Genomic DNA, 22291 nt, shown 5'->3' with positions numbered 1-22291 from the left:
CTCACCTTGGGCTCCCTGACTTGGTTAATTATCAGCAGATTCCAGCTCAGGAAGCCTATAGCATCTAAGATTTCTGCTAAGACTTTCCTACTTGACACAAACCTGGTTAATGCTAAAATGTCACATAGGAAACCGCTCCACACTGAAACCACAGGCTGAACCAGATCTGAATGGCAAGCTGTATATAATGCCGGGGGTAGACCTGAGCCCCTCACAGCACTCACCTGCTCCAGCAACAGCCAGAGATCAGCATACAGCAGCACCATGGACGTCCTGACAGCCCCCCGCAAGGTAAAACCCCTCCGACTGCTTCTAATGCAACGCAGAATATTTTATGTTGCAATATTTTTATTTTAAAATTATTTATATTATTATCAATCATTTATTTTGTTCCTGTTATTATAAAATTCATATTATTATTCATTGTTTTTGTCTGATTTGATTATATATTATTGATGTTTATGATTATTTTAGATATTACTTAGTGATATTTTTATTTACTGCTTTTTCCAATCTATTATTTTCTATTTATTGTTTTTTATTATTTTAGTTTACTATTCAGTGTGTTCAAATATAATTTATAATACATTTGGATACTTATTTTTATTTTGCCTTCACCAGTTTATTATGGGGACCACGGGGGAACACTATTCTCCTTAAGGAGACTTTGCAAGCCAGTCTGGCTGCCAGGTAAGGGGACTTATAGCTGCAATGCCCCTAAAATTCCACGGGGGAACACTATTCTCCTTAAGGAGACTTTGCAAGCCAGTCTGGCTGCCAGGTAAGGGGACTTATAGCTGCAATGCCCCTCTGGGAAATATTCAAATTGTCTCTCCAGTAAAGGAGACAAACTCTAGCACAGCGCCACCTATTGGAAGTAGCGATCCTAAAAGTCACAAGTGGATTTTCGACAATCCTTTGCAATATGACTCAGGATATATAAGCCAGATCAGAATCCCAATTTGCAGACACGGTGTTTCGGGGTGCTTGCCCCTCGTCAGTGCAAAGTATGGGGGTGTCTGATCTGGCTCATGAGTTTATTATGTTAAGTCACAAAATTATTTACCAATATTCCATAAAATATAACACAATCAAGGCAATAATAACTAAACGGATTCAAACAGATCCATCCATTACACTGGGGAACAATTTGAAAAAAAATTTCTGTTGAGTTAGGTTTTTGAGCTGATTTATACTAAAATTGGCATGCTGATTCCAAAAATGTAGTCAGTTTTTTTCTATCACGTCAAGTTTTTCCTCCTCAACTTACCTGCCATAGAAGCACAATTGCACTGATTTCTGTAATAAGACTTGTTATCTGAGTACAATTCAACTCCTATAGAGCTACGTGGCAACTTGTAAGAGTAGTCACAACTGAGATAGTGTGTATTTCTTATATATTTCATTTTTTGTTCATATTTGTACTATTTAAAAAAAAACAAAAACTTTTTAGGTACAGTAGTTTACATATTTTTGAGAAGACAAAAATCCTATAGTTCAAAAACTTGACGTGATAGAGAAAAACTGAAATCATTTCTGGATTCAGCATCCAAACATTAATTAAGAACAGTTGTCTGACCTAACTCCTAAAAAATTGCGTTCCCCAGTGTTATCTATCTATCTCTCTATCTATCTATCCCTCTATCTATATATCTATCCCTCTATCTATTATCTATCTATCTATCTATCTATCCATCCATCTATTATCTATCTATCTATCTATCCCTCTATCTATTATCTATCTATCTATCTATCTATCCATCCATCTATTATCTATCTATCTATCTATCCCTCTATCTATCTATCTATCCATCTATTATCTATCCCTCTATCCCTCTATCTATCTATCCATCTATTATCTATCTATCCCTCTATCTATCACTCTGTCTATCTATCCCTCTATCTATCTATCCCTCTATAGCTATCTATCTATCCCTCTATCTATCTATTATCTATCTATCCCTCTATCTACCTATCTATCTATCCCTCTATCTATCTATCCCTCTATAGCTATCTATCTATCTATCCCTCTATCTATCTATCTATCTATCTATCTATCTATCTATCCCTCTATCTATTATCTATTATCTATCTATCTATCTATCCCTCTATCTATCTATCTATCCATCTATTATCTATCCCTCTATCTATCCCTCTATCTATCTATCTATCTATCCCTCTATCTATCTATCTATCCATCTATTATCTATCCCTCTATCTATCCCTCTATCTATCTATCCCTCTATAGCTATCTATCTATCTATCCCTCTATCTACCTATCTATCTATCTATCTATCTATCCCTCTATCTATCTATCTATCCATCTATCTTTTATATATAATATTTATTTATCTATTCTTCTATCCATTATCTATCTATTTTTTATATCTACTTTTTATCTATTTTTTATATATAATTTTTGTATCTATCTTTTTTCTCTCTATCCATCTTTTATCTACAGTGAATACAATTATTTGATCCCTTGCTGATTTTGTAAGTTTGCCCACTGACAAAGACATGAACAGTCTATAATTTTAAGGGTTAATTTTAACAGTGAGAGATAGAATATCCAAAATAAAATCCAGAAACTCACATTGTATAAATTGCATAAATGTATTTGCATTTTGCAGAGAGAAATAAATATTTGATCCATATGGTAAACAAGACTTCAAGACTTAATAGTTGGTGGCCGCTCTCTTGTTGGCAGCACAGCAGTCAGACATTTTTTGTAGTTGATGATGAGGTTTGCTCACTTGTGAGGAGGAATTTTGCTCCACTCCTCTTTGCAGATCATCTCTAAATCATTAAGATTTTGAGGTTGTCACTTGGCAACTCAGAACTTCAGCTCCTCCATAGGTTTTCTGTGGGATTAAGGTCTGGAGACTGGCTAGGCCACTCCATAACCTTAATGTGCTTCTTTTTGAGCCACTCCTTTGTTGCCTTAGTTGTATGTTTTGGGTCATTATCAAGCTGGAAGACCCAGCCACGGCCCATTTTTAATGTCCTGATAGAAGGAAGGAGGTTGTTACTCCGGATTTTACGGTACATGATCCATTTATCATCACATTCATGAAGTAGTCCTGTGCCCTTAGCAAAGAAACACTCCCAAAATATTTATTTTGGATATTCTATCTCTCACTGTTAAAATTAACCTACCCTTAAAATTTTAGACTGTTCATGTCTTTGTCAGTGGGCAAACTAACAAAATCAGTAAGGGATCAAATACTTATGTCCCCCACTGTATCGATCTATTTTCTGTATCTATTTTTATCTATCTATCCCTCTATCTATCTATCTATCTATCTATCTATCTATCTATCTATCTATCTATCTATCTATCTATCTATCTATCTATCCCTCTATCTATCTATCCATCTATCTATCTATCCCTCTATCTATCTATCTATCCCTCTATCTATCTATCTATCTATCGATCTATTTTCTGTATCTATTTTTATCTATCTATCTATCTATCTATCTATCCCTCTATCTATCTATCTATCTATCTATCCATCTATCTATCTATCTATCCCTCTATCTATCTATTATCTATCTATCTATCTATCTATCTATCTATCTATCTATCTATCCCTCTATCTATCCATCTATCTATCCCTCTATCTATCTATCTATCTATCTATCTATCTATCTCTCTCTCTCTGTCTATCCCAGTCATGTGTTTTCACTTTTTATAATCAGTTCATTAATTACATTCATATACTTTATCCACATTGTAATCTGACCTTCTTCTCCCCTCCAGGTCACAGCTCTGCTGCTCCTCATAGGAGTCTCCACCTTGATGTCTGTCCAATGTGTGAATCCTAATCATCTCCACAGAGGATGTCCGCCCATCAAGCTCCCGGCTACAGTGAGAATCCACACGAATGTCACTGGACTCAGTGGACAGGACTCCCTCCTCCTGAGCGGGGATGTGAATAAGCGCTCCACCTCTCCTTGGGAGTACAGGTAATGTGCAGTCACATTCTTCTTATGCGAGACATAGTGTTATGTTAAAAATTGTTAAATATTATGATACATAATAACTGACCTGGATAGTACAATATTACAAAAAGATCTGGATAAGATGTCAGAATGGGCAGATACTTGGCAAATGAGATTTAATGTTGATAAATGTAAAGTAATGCACCTAGGACGGAGTAATCCTATAGCTGCGTATACATTAAATGGAAGTAAACTCGGGACTACAGAACAGGAGAAGGACTTGGGTATTCTCATTACAAATAAGCTGAGCAGCAGCACTCAATGTCAGGCAGCAGCTGCTAAAGCAAACAAGATTCTAGGGTGTATAAAAAGAGAGATTAGATCCCGTGATCCCAACGTATTGTTACCCATCTATAAATCACTTGTAAGGCCACATCTGGAATATGGGATCCAGTTTTGGGCTCCACATTTTAAAAATGACATTCAGAAGTTAGAGTCAGTTCAAAGGCGGGCAACTAGACTATTACAAGGAATGGAGGCCTCCCATATGATGGCAGATTGAAAAAGTTAGATATGTTTAGCTTAGAAAAAAGACGTCTCAGAGGAGATCTCATTTATATGTATAAATACATGTGTGGTCAATATAAAGGACTGGCACATAACTTATTTCTTCCGAAAACAATACTAAGGACCAGGGGGCACTCACTGCGAGTGGAAGAAAAGCGATTCCGACACCTAAATAGGAAAGGGTTCTTTACAGTTAGAGCGGTCAGACTGTGGAATACACTACCACAAGAGGTAGTAATGGCAGATACTATAACAGCTTTTAAAAAAGGGCTGGATGATTTTCTCAGTACACAAAACATTGTTGGTTATAAATGACTTAGTGACTAAATGTACAACTGGTGGAGGAAGGTTGAACTAGATGGACCTAGGTCTTTTTCAACCTAAGTAACTATGTAATGAGCTAAGGTGGCAACAATGTATAAATATGCCTTTAAATAGGGGCGTAACTGTCAGTCATACAGCCCCAGAGGAATTTCAGGAGCTCTGCCCCCGCTTATTGACAGGTAGCAGACAAGTAATAATATAAACAGCAGCTACCGGCATAAATTTGAGCAAAAATATAGTATAGTAATGCTATAGATACCAGAACAAGACTCCAGGACATGATTAGTATCCGTCAGTCTCTTCACATCATTTTTAAAGGCTGTAAACCATGATTCTCTGTACACTATACAAGTTTACATTTCCTGGGTCTCTTCAATAACAGCTAGCACCCAGTGAGAGGAGCAGATTTTTGGAAACCATCCCTTTGTTTTAGGACATTACTAGTGTCACAAAGTAGCCCTGAAGGTGGAACTTTAATCAGTTGACAAAATAGTGGTGAGAGGCCATAGGGATCGGTAAAATTGGGAATGGGGGATATTGTGTTTGTTTGCCCCCTGGGTTAGTCCCTTGCAGCCCATTTTGGAAGGACTGGTAGAGAATAGAGTTGAGCGGATCGCTAATAATCCGGGTCCGGCGTATCCGAGTCGGGTTGCCAAAGAAGTCCAGATCTGATCCGGAATCCGGGTTCATGTAAATCAATGGGGAGTGGAATCCGGGGGGGGGGAGAGAGAGAGAAAGAGAGAGAGAGAAAAAAAAACGGATCCAGATCGTGCACCCGGAATCCCGGGTCCGGGTCGGACTTGGATCTGCCGCTCAAACCGCGCGTATCTGGATTTTGCGGATCCGGGTCCGCTCAACACTAGTAGAGAAGTGATTCTTATGTCAGGTCCCGCAGTAGAGCCAACCTATCCGGAGCCCTTTCTCCAGGGGTCCCATGCCAGCCTGATGATCCAAAGACCACCCATTTATTGCTCCTATACATATATTGAAGTTAAGTCAATATCTTCATGTATTAATTTTCTTTCTTTTTGTCCTTAGATACGAAAGAAATAGCAACCGCCTCCCTATTATCATTGCTGAAGCCAAGTGTGAAATGGCTGGTTGCACGGACGCCAACGGAAATGTGCTCAACGACCTCAACTCCGTCCCCATCAGACAAGAGATCCTGGTCCTTCACCGTGAGATGCAGGGATGCCAGTCTGTCTTGAAACTGGAGAAAAAGATGGTGACGGTGGGCTGCACCTGCGTACGACCCATCATCCAAGAGCAGCTATAAAGTGGAGCGGATCCAGCTCCGGCCCTAGAGAAATTCCTAAAGATATATATCATTCTTGTTTATTATATGTAGCAAGTTTTATAAAGATTTTGAAAAAAATGAACGTAGCACTGGTTAAGTGCAGGTATTCTGGTTGCAAATTCACAACCAATATTTACTTTTTTATATTTTATTTTGTATTTATATATTTATACTTTTATACGGAAGTGACGTGATACAATGTATTTATTCTTATATGCCAAAGAACAATAAAAGTACGATGTAACGACCAAGTGTTGTGGACCGGTAACTGAATGGGTCAATGGCTTCAAGGATTTTTTAAAAAATAAAACAAAAAAAACAACAACTAAATATGCATGCAATTTTTTGCATTAACTAGGTTACAGGATAAGCAACCAAAGACATGAAATAAAGCTCCTGGGGCCACAGTAAAAGTTTATACAGCGCCCCCATCTACGATGTAGCATTTGTAATTCTTATCTTCTAATGTGATAGAAAGGTCTTTAGACTAATTTCTCACCAGATTTCAAAATACAAACTGCATACATTGTAAAAGAAACTTGATTAGGCAGGTGTACTTACTTTAAAAATCTATTTCTTAATCCTGATTTTATTGTTAGCCCTGCTAAAGAGTAAGATAACTCATAAGTCCAAATGCATTTAGTCTCTGTCTGACAGCTGCAGCTTGTACTGAGCAGTGTGTGAGTGGAGCCCCGTTTGCCGGCACTTTGGAGGTCAGGGTGATGTCAGCAGCGTGATTAGGTCATCTGATCATGCTGCTGACGTCATTCTTTGGCGCATCAGAGGCTTAATGTTAGTCTGTTAAGAGCTCCAAAGGGGCTGAAAAGACCAAAGATTTATTGTAATTGGGGTAGCGGAAACAATATGGAGAGCGGGGGGGGTATTGGCTATGTAAATACTATAGAGAGCATGGGGGATGGCTATGGAAACAACATTGAGAGTGATGGGAATAATAGCTATGGAATCAAAATGGGGAGCAGGGGAGTATAATTGCTGTGGAAACAGTACAGGGAGCAGGGGAGGGGAGATGTATTAGGAGGAGCCAATATGGAAAGCACTGGGGGCAATGTGTGAAGAAACAGTATGAGGAGCAAGGGGAGATTGGGTGTGGAGACAGTATGGGGAGGGGGATGTATTATGAGACAGTATGGTAGAGTTGAGGGATGTGTGAGGAGACAGTATGGTGAGCATAGGGGTCTGTGAGCAGACTGTATGGGGAGTGTGGAATGTGTAAGGAAATAATTTGATGAATGGGTATGGAAACAGTGTGGAGAGGGATGTATGAGGAGACATAATGGTGAGCAAGGGGGTTGGGAAATGTGAAGAGATAGTATGGGGAGGGACTGGGGAATAGATGTGGAATCAGTAGAGGTAGGAGGATAGATGTGTTAAGAGACAGAAGTGTGAGAGAGTGAGGGGGTAGATATAGTATGGCGAATGTGTGATGGGACAGTATGAGGTAGAAAGGAAATGCATGAGAAGACTATTAAAGGAATATTGTGAGGAGACACTATGGGGCAGAAAAGGGTGAGGGGACACATAAGTGATTGGGTGACAGTTAAGAGGGGGGCCGTAAAAAGAAGGGTTAGATAGAGAGGGGGTAGAGTGTGGGGACAGTGTGCAGAGGAAGGTGAGTGTGATAAAGGAGAGCAATATACAGACTGACAAATATATTGGGGATACAGTGTGAGAGGAAGGAGAGTGTGAATAGGTGGCCCAATATGGAAAGGAGAGGACAGTGTGGATGGCATGTACCATAAGGGGGATAGTGTGGGGGTTGTACATTGTTTGTACAGGGAAAATCATGAGAAGCAATTGTGTATTCAGAAGCACAGCATAGGGCAGATATTTATTTGTGAGCATTATTATCATGCTGCTATGTTTAAGGACATCTTGTTTGGATATGCTGCAAAAGACCAGAGAAGGGGGAGCTGTGGATGTGAAAAATCGTCGTGGCATCTGGACAAGAAGAAGAAAAGAAAAAGAATGACACTAATCAGAGAATATCTTGTGTATAAGATATCTGGATGTAAATGTTTATGTGTGATCCTTCCTATATGTCATCAGTACTGTGGTACGTAAGTGGTCTACAGTCTGATAATGACTGATAACAAAAACTCCCAGTATGTATTTACCATTATTAAGGACATACTAGAAGTTGTACAGTAGATTCATGCAATGCCAATATATATGGGGCTTACCTGACATTTCAATTGATGTACCATGTACTGAAGGTGGTTCTGGTGCTGAATTCATGTACTGATAGTGGTTGAGGTGTTATATACGTGTACAGATGGTGGTTTGGGCGATTTATTTATGTAGTAATGGTGGTTCTGGTGATGAATTCATCTGATAATTGTAGTTTTGGTGATTTATTAATGTACTGATGCTGATTCTGGTGATATATTTCTGTACTGATGGGTATTCTAGTGATGTAGTTACAAGCATGTACTGATGAGAGTTTTGGTGCTAAATTTCTGTACTGATGGCGGTTGTAATAATATATTTCTGTACTGTTGGTAGTTCTGGTGATGTATTCCTGTGGTCTTATTCATTCTGATCCTGCACACAAGTAACAATCCATAACTTTTAAGATTACGTGTTACATGGCTGTGATAAAGTGTATCAAAATTCATAGATATTGCTTCTTCCACTTGAACTGCTGCTGCTAATATTTCTGCATTGACGGCACAACGTTCCCATGGTTGGAATTCTGGAATGCACGCTGTGTGCCTCACTGCTGTCTTGTGGAAAACTACTGTTAAGATGGTCGATGGTATACAAGCTTGTTTCGATACCCCCAGCATCCGCACATCCCTTTCTGGGGGGAATTGGGGACAAAGCAGTAGTGGCAACCCAGTAGTCAGCACTATTTCTAATACTAACAATATGGACATCATTTTGCAGATATTGCATTAAGGCGCTCATGTGCTGGACGCTTCCATGATGTAGCCTGGCATTTTCATTTAAAAAAAAAAGATACACATGAGTGACAGGCGTCACTCTTCTCTTGCTGCCAGAACCCTGGCAATACAGACAAAAGACAATTTGGAGACCCATCTAGGAGTCGTCTTGAGATTAAAAACCTTTCAGGCAGACAGAAGGACAGTGCCATCAATTACCCCCCCCACCCGTTTCCTCTTGATGTGATTGCACGGCAGGGAAGTATGGTCCATGCAACACACAGGATGTGGGCTGGCATTTTAATTTTAAAAATCAAGAGATTCATGAGTGATAGGAGTAGGCCTCTTGCTCTCAGAATCCTGGCAATACAGAATAAGACAATTTGAATACCCATTTTGGAGTCTTCTTGAGATTAAAACATTTTCAGGCAGACAGCAGGACAGTAGCATCAATTAACTCCTCCCCCCCAATTTCCCTATAATGCGTTTGCATAGCAGGCAAGTATGGTCCATGCAAAACACAGGACGTGGGCTGGCATTTTCATTTTAAAAAGATGAGCACACAGCAACCTTGTCTTCTGCAGCAGCACATTCAGGCTGGGATAGTCGGCTAGAAATTTCTGTATAACCAAGTTGATCCATGCAATGCATATGTGAAGTCACCACGGCATAGTGCGGCCAATAGGCTTGTACCATTATTGCACACAATCTTCCCTGGCTTCAGGTTCAGTGCAGACAGTCATTGATTAAACTGGGCCTGAATAGTGGTCCACATATCTGCATGACTGCATTCTTCAATGCATATTAATTTAAGTACTGCCTGATTGCATTGACGTACACACAGAATGTTGGCTGGCATTTTCAATTTAAAATTCAAGAGATGCAGGAGTGACAGGCGTAGGTCTCTTACTCCCAGAACCCTGGCACTACAGACAAGACACAAATTGGAGACCCATATTGGAGTCTTGATATTTGAAAACATTGCAGGCAGACAGCAGGACAACAGCATCAATTCCTCCTCTTTCCCCATAATGTGTTTGCAAACCAGGGACGTATGGTCCATACAACACACATGATGTGGGCTCACATTTTCATTTTAAAAAATCAAGAGGTGCATGAGTGACAAGCATAGGCCTCTTGCTCCCAGGACCATGGCACTACACACAAGTTATAACTTGTAGACCCAAATTACAGTCTTGACATTTAAAAACATTTCAGGCAGACAGCAGGACAGTGGCATCAATTCCCCCCATTTCTCCATAGTGTGTTTGCACACCAGGGATGTATGGTCCATGCAACACACAGGATGTGGCCTTGGTGTCTCACATGGGTCAAAAAAAGCAGGCATGGTCACTTCCGTAACAGTTGTCAGGCTACCACTCCCCTCGACTGTAGGGAGAAAACAGGTGGAGATTCTGCGCTCAAAGACCTGTGTGAGAATAGTTTTGACAGTGACGCAGGAGGAGGAAGAAGCAGCAGACACGATTGGTTTAGTGGCGGTGGTTGGGTAGACACTGTAGTCTGCATTTTAGCACAGTAAGATTCCCACAGTAATGCATATTGCTTGTGCATGTCCCGGTTCATGCATGTAGTAGTCAAATTATCTGAATTTTTGCCTTTACTGAAGCCTTTGATCCCTGCCTTTACTGAGTCATTGTTTACAATGTCGGCAGACAACGTACATTGGGTCATCCTTTGCGGTCTCAAAAAAGGTCCAGGCTAGGCAACTCTTCCTGGGAACTGCAGACCCGCAACCACTGATGGCCACAGTCAGAGTTGTGGCTAAGAATGCAGTGCTTCTCATGGTTGCATCACTACGTGTTTGTATGGGAATTGCCAATGTAACTTCCTTGACATCCTCCTCCTTCTTATCTGCTGAGTTACACAGCTGCGTGTGTGCCGCCCAGGTCTATGGGGTACTCGGTCCCGGGCAGTGTACTACTGTGATGTGTCACGGGGTTGTCGTTGCCCAGTTCTGTGATCTTGGGGGGTCACTTTAAAAGGGGTATTATTTACAGATGAGTGTTAATAAAGTTTATGTCGTGACGCCACTTGCGAGTTGCAGTTATGGTGATGGAACTGCCGCTACACAGTCTTTTCGCTGGGGCTGATGTAATGGCAGCCTGGATGTTGTGCCCTCCGCAAGTAGGGCAGGGGCCCCAGGGGGTTAGGTAATGGAGTAAGGTGCGGAAAGAAAGGTAGGCCACACGAGGGGTTGCTGTGTAACTGGTTCTCTTTACTCACAGTAGATGGTAACTGGTACCCGGAGGAAGGCTGGTATTCACCTCTGGTTCCCTTAGTCCCAGTGGCGGTTGAAGACCTGGTGGCTTCTTTCCACTGTACCTCTCTCGAGTTGGTGGGTCCCCGTGGCTTGGAGCGCCTTGGGGTCCCCTCCTGTTTGTCTCTCAGTCTTTAGTCCATACGGTGGGCAGTGTGAACCTTGTAGGGTCAGGGATCCATTCCGGTCCCTGGTTCTCCTATTACTGCTGGTGCCCCCGGACTTTTAAGGTCAGTGAGGTCCTGGATGGTCCCCTCACTGTGCAAATTTTTATCAGGTCTGCCTGCAGCATTTTCCTGACCTAGAGCTCTGTGCCCCATCGGTGCTATGGTTCCAGGAGTACTTCGCCGCACTCCTCCGTCAACCACACGCCTGGGCCCTCAGATCTCCGTTACACTCCCGTGTCAGAGCAGTTACATCCGTCTCCTCTCACTTCCACTTACTAACTCTAACTAACTGTTGTCTAGTGGACTGGATCAACTCCACCCCAGGGTGGCCATCCATTGGGTACATTTCTAGTCTGTCACCAGTCTGTGTGGGATGTGTGAAAACTGGGATTATAATGTGTTTTGCGGTTACTGGAACTCGTCTTCCAGGTCCCTGGGGGTAGGCCCAGCATCTTTGGCAGGATGCAGTACCTTGTAGTGCCCTGATGGGTTCAGGGGCGCTACACGTGCCTTTGGATTCACACCAAGTGAGATCTACAACTTCATCCTCATGCTCTATGTGGTCACACTCCTCCTGTTCCTGACCTGACATCACATAATAGTACGCATGCACCTCAGGTATCTGAGTCTTATCATCATCACCTCCACCCTCGGGGGTTAACGTTGACAAGGATCAGGATCCTGCTCGGACCCTACTTCATCCGGGCCCAGATGCAGCACACACAGATTCTGGGCATCAGTGCAGATGCTTTCCTCTTGAGTCTGTGAATCTTTGGAGCAGACCTCTGATGGCCATGGGATCGAATATGTGAACAACTCTTGAGACTCGTCATGTGTGGTTCCCCAATCAGTTTGCCAGTTGGAGATTTGTGACACGGGGGAAACAAGTGTAATTGGGGTGGCACATTTGAGAAATTAACTGTTTGTGATATTGAGGTGCAGGAAGAGGAGGGGAGGCCACTTGATGCAGTGCTTGCTATCCACTCTAGCATATGCTGTTTATCAGCTTGATTTCGAAGTTGAAACGATTTGCGGTTGCCAACGAAATCTAGTGAAGTAGGCTGTCCACTAATGGAAGTTGTTCACATTTTTCTTGGGATAGGATGTGCCGGTGTTTGCTCACTAGAGGTTTCACTAACAGAACTTCCCACAAGTACACATACAACACCCCCACCTATTTCTCCTTCCACAACCACCTCATTGCAATTTACCACTCAAGGTTGATGTACCCTTTTCCTTTGAAACAGATGTTTTGCAACCCTATGGTCACACCTGTCAGTCACCTGACACAAAAGATAAATTATTTATTTCCTGGCTGACTTGGCAATATTGTGGAAGCACTGAAAATTACCAAAGTACCAATGACTCGAAATGTTGTTCACTGCATAATTTTGAGCAGACAATGAAAACTGCCAAAACCTTTTTATCTAAAGCCTGCTTTACACGTTGCAATTTCGCATACGATATCGTATGCGATTTGCAACGCCCCCATCGTATGTGTGGCACATTCAATTTGTTGAACGTGCCGCACAAACGATTAACCCCCGTCACACGTACTTACCCGTCCATATGACCTCGATGTGGGCGGCGAACGTCCACTTCCTGGAGTGGGAGGGTCGTTCGGCGTCACATCGACGTCACACGGCAGCCGGCCAATAGAAGCGGAGGGGCGGAGATGAGCGGGATGTAAACATCCCGCCCACCTCCTTCCTTCCACATTGCTGGCCGGGAGCCGCAGGATGCAGGTAAGATCTGTTCATCGTTCTCGGGGTGTCACACACTGCGATGTGTGCTACCCCGGGTACGATGAACAATCTGACGTTCAATTCTTGAGAAATGAACGACGTGCATGTGATGAACGTTTTAACGTTCAATCGCAATCGCACGTACCTGTCACACAGTACAATGCACCTTACGATGCCGGATGTGCATCACTTATGACGTGACCCCGCCGACACATCGTAAGATATATTGTACCGTGTAAAGCGGGCTTAATTCACTAGCAAATTGACAGCAAGCAGTACTAAGTAACAATACCTAAAAATCTGATTGACTGTGTGATTTTGAGCAGGCAACGAAAACTGCCAAGACCTTTTTACTTAGTTCACTACCAAATTTACAGCAGGCAGTACTAACTAACAATACATAGAAATGTGTTTCACTGGCTAACAGGGAGCAGCCAGTAATAGGTAGCTGGCCTTCCATGGACTTCCTACACTGCCCGCCCTGGATGTGACCCCATTCATCGTTCCTACAGTACCCACCCTGGATGTGCCCCCATCCAACCTTCCTACAGTCCCCATCCTCGATGTGCCCCCATCCATCCTTCCTACAGTCCCCACCCTGGATGTGCCCCCATCCATCCATCATACAGTTCCTATCAATCATCCCCACAGTACCAGTCCCTAATGTACACTTGCTTTGGCAAAACTAAGATGTATTTGCTCCTGCCAATAATGCTTATTTGATTTGATTTGGTAGCAATCATTCAATGGCAACTCTTTAGCAGGCACTGACAAGTACCTATCCCTGTTTCTATCATTAAAGGGAACCTGTCACCAAATTTTTCCCTATGAAACAAAAAGAATCACCTTCTGTAGCACCGGCGCTCTGCCCGAGATATGGCAGAGTGAACTGCGCCTGCGCGAGCAGACCTAACTACACAGGCGCGAGATTTGAAAATGCGACGAGGAGGATGACAGAGGGCGTCATCCCGTCAATCAAGGAAGGAGGACGGCGATCAGAGGCAGGAGGGGGGAACGGATCGGAAAATGAGCCCACCCCTGTGGCCCACCAAGGTAATTAGCATACCTAAGGGCCAGGTTTTATAAAGTTATTTTTGGGGTCTAAAAGGGGAGTCAGGGTCAAGGTGCACCTTCCTAGAATGCATCCCAGGAGCCGCGGAAGGTGATTCTTTTAGTTTCATAGGGAAAAATCTGATTACAGGTTCCCTTTAAATTTCAATTTGTGGCACACAGCTTTCCCTACACTGCACGTCCCTATTCTGCACTATCGCTCATTGGCAAGTGACTGTAAATATGCAAATTGCTCAAATATTCAAGCAGCCTAAGGTTTTCCTAAGTAGGGGGGCATCAAACTGAATTCTTTCTCTGGCTTAGTGATGGGCAGTCCGGCTCTTTTTAGTGATCCAGTTCCTATGGCTCCATTCACCAAAAATGAGCCGGATCTTTCAGCTCGTTCTGGGCTCCTTATTAAATATGTGTTCACCCCAGGTGAACACATATTTAAGATTATAGTAATGTCGCCAAAGCCCCACCCACCCGCGGGTAAGCCCCACCCACTTACAAGCAGCCAATTAGATTCTTGAGTGGGCGGAGTTTAGCCGCAGGTGGGCGGGGTTTTGACGGCGAAAAGAGCCGTTTAGATATTTTAGCGGCTCACACTGGGGATCTGGCTCCTGTCGTTCACAGCAGGGAGCCGGATCTTTGTGTCGGATCGTTCGCGACCGACACATCGAGTCTGGCTGCCAGCAAACCTAGATCTGCCTCTGGGTATTAAGTCAACAGCCTCAAGGGGCAGGACATTTAAAGGTTCACTGTAGTTTAAAATCCACAGCCCATGATAATATTTGCACTTGCAGTGCATAATTTAAATGAGCGTCGGCAATATAGGAAAAAAACACTGCAGCGAGGATGCATGAAGAACATAAGGGCAGTCCAGCCATTTTAGTGTAAGGTTACCCATGCAAGGACATCAGTAAGCAGAAAGCCTCATTACAGAAAACCACAACCTGCTTCCAGGGGCGTAACGACCACGGTCGCAGAGGTCGCCACTGCGACCAGGCCCGCAGGGTTATAGGGGCCCGGCAGCCGCTCTGCAGAGCCGGCTCCTCTCTAGGAGATACGCTCTTCAGTGGCTGACTACGCGACTGCCGGGGGCCAGCCTGTGACTCAGGGGGGGCCGGTGTCATCAGGGGACAGAGGGGCCCCAGACCTGGAGAGGCCACCAGGCGTTTTTAACGTGCGGCAGAGCAGAAGTGCTCCTAAACAGCAGAGAGAAGCCATCCTTCCAGGACCTGCGATGATGTCATGTGCCCATGTGACTGTGTGGGAGGAGACACAGGATGCCGGGGAGAAAGAAACAGAAGATAATGATATTGATTCCTGAAAGAGATTGGGACACATGACTGGTAATGAAAAAAGAGGGAACATGAGGGGGAGGGGGCTGCAGGGGGAGGGGCATATGAGGACTGCAGACTGTGACAGAAGCATGTGAAGGGGCGCAGAGTGAGAGGGGTAAATTGGATTACATGCAGGGTGAGGGATGTGGGGCAGGGTGTGTGTGATATGGGGGGTGCAGGCTGTATGTGGGGCAGGGTGTGTGAGATATGGGGGTGTAGTGTGTGTGATATGGGGGGTGCAGGCTGTATGTGGGGCAGGGTGTGTGACATGGAGGTGTAGTGTGTGGGATATGGGGGATGCAGGCTGTATGGGGAGCAGGGTGTGTGAGATATGGAGGTGTAGTGTGTGTGATATGAGGGGTGCAGGCTGTATGGGGAGCAGGGTGTGTGACATATGGTGGTGTAGTGTGTGTGAGATATGGGGGTGTAGTGTGTGTGATATGGGGGGTACAGGCTGTATAGGAAGCAGGGTGTGTGACATATGGTGGTGTAGTGTGTGTGAGATATGGGGGTGTAGTGTGTGGGATATGGGGGATGCAGGCTGTATGGGGAGCAGGGTGTGTGAGATATGGAGGTGTAGTGTGTGTGATATGAGGGGTGCAGGCTGTATGGGGAGCAGGGTGTGTGACATATGGTGGTGTAGTGTGTGTGAGATATGGGGGTGTAGTGTGTGTGATATGGGGGGTACAGGCTGTATAGGAAGCAGGGTGTGTGACATATGGTGGTGTAGTGTGTGTGAGATATGGGGGTGTAGTGTGTGTGATATGGGGGGTACAGGCTGTATAGGAAGCAGGGTGTGTGACATATGGGGGTGTAGTGTGTGTGAGATATGGGGGTGTAGTGTGTGTGATATGGGGGGTACAGGCTGTATGGGGAGCAGGGTGTGTGGGATATCGGGGTGCAGTGTGTGTGATATGGGGGGTGCAGGCTGTATGGGGAGCAGGGTGTGTGGGATATGGGGGTGCAGTGTGTGTGATATGGGGGGTGCATGCTGTATGGGGAGCAGGATGTGTGACATATGGGGGTGTAGTGTGTGTGAGATATGGGGGTGTAGTGTGTGTGATATGGGGGGTACAGGCTGTATGGGGAGCAGGGTGTGTGACATATGGGGGTGTAGTGTGTGTGATATGGGGGGTGCAGGCTGTATGGGGAGCAGGATGTGTGACATATGGGGGTGTAGTGTGTGTGATGGACCCGTGGAAGCACCCCTAGTGGTGTGAAACGGTGCCGTTGTCCAGCGTGCTCCCTCCCCCCTTTTGCCTGCCTTTTGTATGCACGAATGAAGCATGAATAAAGCAACGTTTTATCGGTGCGTGCTGCCAGCCTATTTCATTGATGATAAAAATATAGCATCTGCCCAAAAATGGTATCATTAAAAACATCAGCTCAAGACGCAAAAATGAAGTCATCACTGAGCCATAGATCCCGAAAAATGAGAACGCTGCGGTTTTTGGAAAATGGCGCAAAAAATGTGCAACTATTTTTGGACAAACGTCTGATTTTTTTAACCCCTTAGATAACAGTAACCCTATACATGTTTGGTGTCATCAAACTCGCACCGACCTCAGGCATCACACCGACACATCAGTTTTACCATATAGTGAACACAGTGAATAAAACATCCTAAAAACAATCGTGCAATCACACTTTCTTTTAAAATTCTTCCGCACTTGGCATTTTTTTGCCATTTTCCAGTACACTATATGATACAATGTATGGTTTAATTTAAAAGTACAACACGTCCCGCAAAAAATAAGCCCTTATATGGCAAGATTGACGGAAAAATAAAAAACTTACGGCTCTTCAAACAAGGGAGCAAAAAACAAAAATGGAAAATCGCCCAGGGGTGAAGGGGTTAATGGGATGGGATGGTTTTACGAATATTTTACATAAGGAAGGACAGTGTGGCGGCCATAAATCATGGTGGAGGAATGGTGCAGTGGTCATAGTATATGAGTGGGGCAGTGTGGAGGCCATGTATCATAAGGGGGACAATGCGGGGTCACTTTTTTGTCAGGGAGCATAGTGGGGGAATTATTTTTTTCAGCTGCACAGTATACGGGTTATTTAGTGCACAGTATACGGGTTATTTAGTGCACAGCATGTGCGGATATTTTTTATTTAGGTGTAATAATGACACTCATTTTTTGGGGCATCGTGTTAGGATATGTTGTGGAAAACCAGAGAAGATGGAAGTCTGCGGAGACGAGCTGTGGATGTCCAAGGTCATCATGGCATCTGGACCAGATGAAGAAGAATGGGATGAGATCATTACAATCTGAGAAGACGTTATCAATAAGGTACCTGGATCTAAGGGGGCATTTATACTGGACAATTGCCTCCTTTAAAGGGAATCTGTCACCAGGATTTGCTCCCCCATGTGAGAGCGGCATAATGTAGAGACAGAGACCCTGCTTCCAGCGATGTGTCACTTACTGAACTGTTTGCTGTCATTTTGATAAAATCAATGTTTTCTTTGCTGCAGATAAAAGCTAATGAATATGCTGGACTACCTGGCAACAGGCCAAGTAGTCCTGTAATGATAATCTGCTGCTGATTAATCAGTGATTTTATCAAAACTACACTAAGCAGCCCAGTAATGACACATTGCTGGAATCAGGATCTCTGCCCCTATGTTATGCTGGTCTCAGATTAGAGGGAAAATACCTGCTGTCAGATTCCCTTTATATGATTGTTGATCGTTTAGTTATATGAAGCTGATTGGCAGTTTACCGGCCTGTGACTGCAGACATGTGAATCCTCATTGCATGCGCACAGCGAACAGTCAGGGTTTTCCAGTGCCGGTGGTGAGAGCAGCCGTCATGTGACCACAAGTGTGCGATATACATACTTCTAGCCACATCGGCATGAGGCTATAGACTGACTTACTGGTAGGGGCAGCATGAACCCCAACTACGGCCCTGACGCTACACGTAACTGTATCATTGTGCGCATGCACGCTGCAATTTGTTTTCCCAGTCCACTCGGTCCAAGAACAAAATTGAACATAACCACGGCCTCATTGATAACATTGGTCCGAGTGCGATCCAATGTTTTGTCAGATCTCACTCGGGCCAAAAATACGAGTGTCTACACAAGCTCTGAGCTGAAACCCAGCTACGCCTCTGGTGAGGACATGTTTTTATTTTTTTTAATCAATGAGTAAACGGAGGCCAGAAGTCTATGGGAGTGCATTATACTACAGTATATGGAGGATTATGGTGTGTGCATTATACTATATGGAGGATTATGGTGTGTGCATTATACTATATGGAGGATTATGGAGTGTGCATTATACTATATGGAGGATTATAGGGTGTGCCTTATATGGAGGATTATGGTGTGTGCATTATACTATATGGAGGATTATGGTGTGTGCATTATACTATATGGAGGATTATGGAGTGTGCATTATACTATATGGAGGATTATGGTGTGTGCATTATACTATATGGAGGATTATGGAGTGTGCATTATACTATATGGAGGATTATGGAGTGTGCATTATACTATATAGAGGATTATGGGGTGTGCATTATACTATATGGAGGATTATGGAGTGTGCATTATACTATATGGAGGATTATAGGGTGTGCATTATACTATATGGAGGATTATGGGGTGTGCATTATACTATATGGAGGATTATGGGGTGTGCATTATACTATATGGAGGATTATGGGGTGTGCATTATACTATATGGAGGATTATGGGGTGTGCATTATACTATATGGAAGATTATGGAGTGTGCATTATACTATATGGAGGATTATGGTGTGTGCATTATACTATATGGAGGATTAGGGGGTGTGCATTATACTATATGGAGGATTATGGAGTGTGCATTATACTATATGGAGGATTATGGAGTGTGCATTATACTATATGGAGGATTATGGTGTGTGCCTTATACTATATGGAGGATTATGGAGTGTGCATTATACTATATGGAGGATTATGGAGTGTGCATTATACTATATGGAGGATTATGGAGTGTGCATTATACTATATGGAGGATTATGGGGTGTGCATTATACTATATGGAGGATTATGGGGTGTGCATTATACTATATGGAGGATTATGGAGTGTGCATTATACTATATGGAGGATTATGGGGTGTGCATTATACTATATGGAGGATTATGGAGTGTGCATTATACTATATGGAGGATTAAGGGGTGTGCCTTATATGGAGGATTATGGGTTGTGCATTATCTTAAATCGAGGACTGTGGGATGTGTATTATATGGAGGACTATGCTCTACATTATATTATATGGAGGACTATGTGAAGTGTATTATAATACATGGAGGACTATGGAGGTGCATTATAACATATGAAGGGTTATGTGAGACCCATTATACTATATGGAAGGGTATGTGGGGGTCATTATAGTATTTGGATAACTATATATGAAGGGGGCAAAGATAAAGCATGGCATGGGAAAGTTTTGTGCTGAGGAAAAGAAGCTCTTTCCCTCAGCACCCAGCTTTGCAATGCTCTGATATCATGGGAAAGCTGGGTGCTGAGGGAAAGATGTATAGCAGAACATGAGAAAGCTGGGTGCTGAGGGAAAGATGTATAGCAGAGCATGGGAAAGCTGGGTGCTGAGGGAAAGATGTATAGCAGAGCATGAGAAAGCTGGGTGCTGAGGGAAAGATGTGTAGCAGAGCATGGAAAGCTGGGTGCTGAGGGAAAGATGTATAGCAGAGCATGGGAAAGCTGGGTGCTGAGAGAAAGATATATAGCAGAGCATGAGAAAGCTGGGTGCTGAGGGAAAGATGTGTAGCAGAGCATGGAAAGCTGGGTGCTGAGGGAAAGATGTATAGCAGAGCATGGGAAAGCTGGGTGCTGAGGGAAAGATGTATAACAGAGCATGAGAAAGCTGGGTGCTGAGGGAAAGATGTGTAGCAGAGCATGGAAAGCTGGGTGCTGAGGGAAAGATGTATAGCAGAGCATGGGAAAGCTGGGTGCTGAGAGAAAGATGTATAGCAGAGCATGGGAAAGCTGGGTGCTGAGGGAAAGATGTGTAGCAGAGCATGGAAAGCTGGGTGCTGAGGGAAAGATGTATAGCAGAGCATGGGAAAGCTGGGTGCTGAGGGAAAGATGTATAGCAGAGCATGGAAAGCTGGGTGCTGAGGGAAAGATGTATAGCAGAGCATGGAAAGCTGGGTGCTGAGGGAAAGATGTATAGCAGAGCATGGAAAGCTGGGTGCTGAGGGAAAGATGTATAGCAGAGCATGGAAAGCTGGGTGCTGAGGGAAAGATGTATAGCAGAGCATGGAAAGCTGGGTGCTGAGGGAAAGATGTATAGCAGAGCATGGAAAGCTGGGTGCTGAGGGAGAGATGTATAGCAGAGCATGGAAAGCTGGGTGCTGAGGGAAAGATGTATAGCAGAGCATGGGAAAGCTGCTGATAGAAAGAGATTTCAGATCATAGGAAACCTGGGTGCTGAGGAAAGAGCAAAGTGTCAGCGACACTATCCCATACCCCGAGTGTTGTGTACGGTTGGGGGGGCCCAGGTCCAAACTTTGCACCGGGGCCCTTCAAAATCTAGTTACGCCACTGCCTGCTTCCACTGTGACGTATCGTCAATATGCAAATCTGTTACTGAATTCCTCACCTTGGGCTCCCTGACTTGGTTAATTATCAGCAGATTCCAGCTCAGGAAGCCTATAGCATCTAAGATTTCTGCTAAGACTTTCCTACTTGACACAAACCTGGTTAATGCTAAAATGTCACATAGGAAACCGCTCCACACTGAAACCACAGGCTGAACCAGATCTGAATGGCAAGCTGTATATAATGCCGGGGGTAGACCTGAGCCCCTCACAGCACTCACCTGCTCCAGCAACAGCAGAGATCAGCATACAGCAGCACCATGGACGTCCTGACAGCCCCCCGCAAGGTAAAACCCCTCTGACTTCTAACACAATGCAGAATGTTTTATGTCACAGTTTTTTTATTTTAAGATTATTCATATTATTATAAATAATTTCTTTTGTTACTGTTATAAAATTCATACTATTTTTATTTATTGCTTTCGTTTTATTATATATTATTGATGTTGTTTATAATTATTTTAGATATTATTTAGTGTTACTTATTATTATGTTGCCATCACCCATTTATTGTATTAAAATCTAAGTCACAAGGAGGATTATTTACCAATATTACGTAAAATATAACACAATCAACACAATAATAACTAAACCGGAATGAAACAGATCTACTATCTATCTATCCCTCTATCTATCCTTCTATCCATCTATCTATCTATCTATCTATCCCTCTATCTATCCATCTTTCTATCTATCTATCCCTCTATCTATCTATCTATTATCTATCTATCCCTCTATCTATCCCTCTATCTATCCATCTTTCTATCTATCTATCTATCTATCCCTCTATCTATCTATCTATCTATCTCTCTATCCATCTATTATCTACCTATCTGTCGATCTATCTATCTATCTATCTATCTATCCTTCTATCTATCTATCTATCCCTCTATCTATCTATTATCTATCTATCCATCTATCTATCTATCTATCTATCTATCTATCCCTCTATTTATCTATCTATCTATCTATCTATCTATCCCTCTATCTATCTATCCCTCTATCTATCTATCTATCTATCTATCCCTCTATCTATCTATCTATCTATCT

At 43.2% G+C, this 22291-nt stretch overlaps 2 protein-coding genes across 2 annotated transcripts in view; both read left to right on the top strand.

The window, feature by feature from the left end:
- Nucleotides 1–264: 264 nt before the first annotated feature.
- Nucleotides 265–6237, top strand: LOC142295740 (interleukin-17A-like). The gene is made up of 3 exons (XM_075338832.1): nucleotides 265–291; nucleotides 3761–3966; nucleotides 5872–6237. The coding sequence occupies exons 1-3, from the start codon at nucleotides 265–267 to the stop codon at nucleotides 6107–6109; spliced, it is 471 nt and encodes a 156-aa protein (XP_075194947.1). The 3' UTR covers nucleotides 6110–6237.
- A 15264-nt stretch (nucleotides 6238–21501) lies between these two features.
- LOC142295739 (interleukin-17A-like) overlaps nucleotides 21502–22291 on the top strand; it is a 4999-nt gene continuing 4209 nt past the window's right edge. The window contains exon 1 of the mRNA XM_075338831.1: nucleotides 21502–21528. Coding sequence (XP_075194946.1) covers nucleotides 21502–21528 — 27 coding nt within the window. The remainder of the gene's footprint in view (nucleotides 21529–22291) is intronic.

The sequence above is a fragment of the Anomaloglossus baeobatrachus genome, chromosome 3, assembly GCF_048569485.1.
Source record: "Anomaloglossus baeobatrachus isolate aAnoBae1 chromosome 3, aAnoBae1.hap1, whole genome shotgun sequence".
NCBI lineage: Eukaryota > Metazoa > Chordata > Amphibia > Anura > Aromobatidae > Anomaloglossus > Anomaloglossus baeobatrachus.
Note: the sequence above shows the minus strand (reverse complement) of the source record. Positions and strands in the feature narration are given on the sequence as shown.

Coding starts and splice junctions, on each gene's coding strand:
- LOC142295740 (XM_075338832.1), top strand. CDS start 265: ATGGACGTCCTGACAGCCCCCCGCAAG. Junction 292..3,760: donor TCCTGACAGCCCCCCGCAAG/GTAAAACCCCTC, acceptor TCTCCCCTCCAG/GTCACAGCTCTGCTGCTCCT. Junction 3,967..5,871: donor ACCTCTCCTTGGGAGTACAG/GTAATGTGCAGT, acceptor TTTTGTCCTTAG/ATACGAAAGAAATAGCAACC.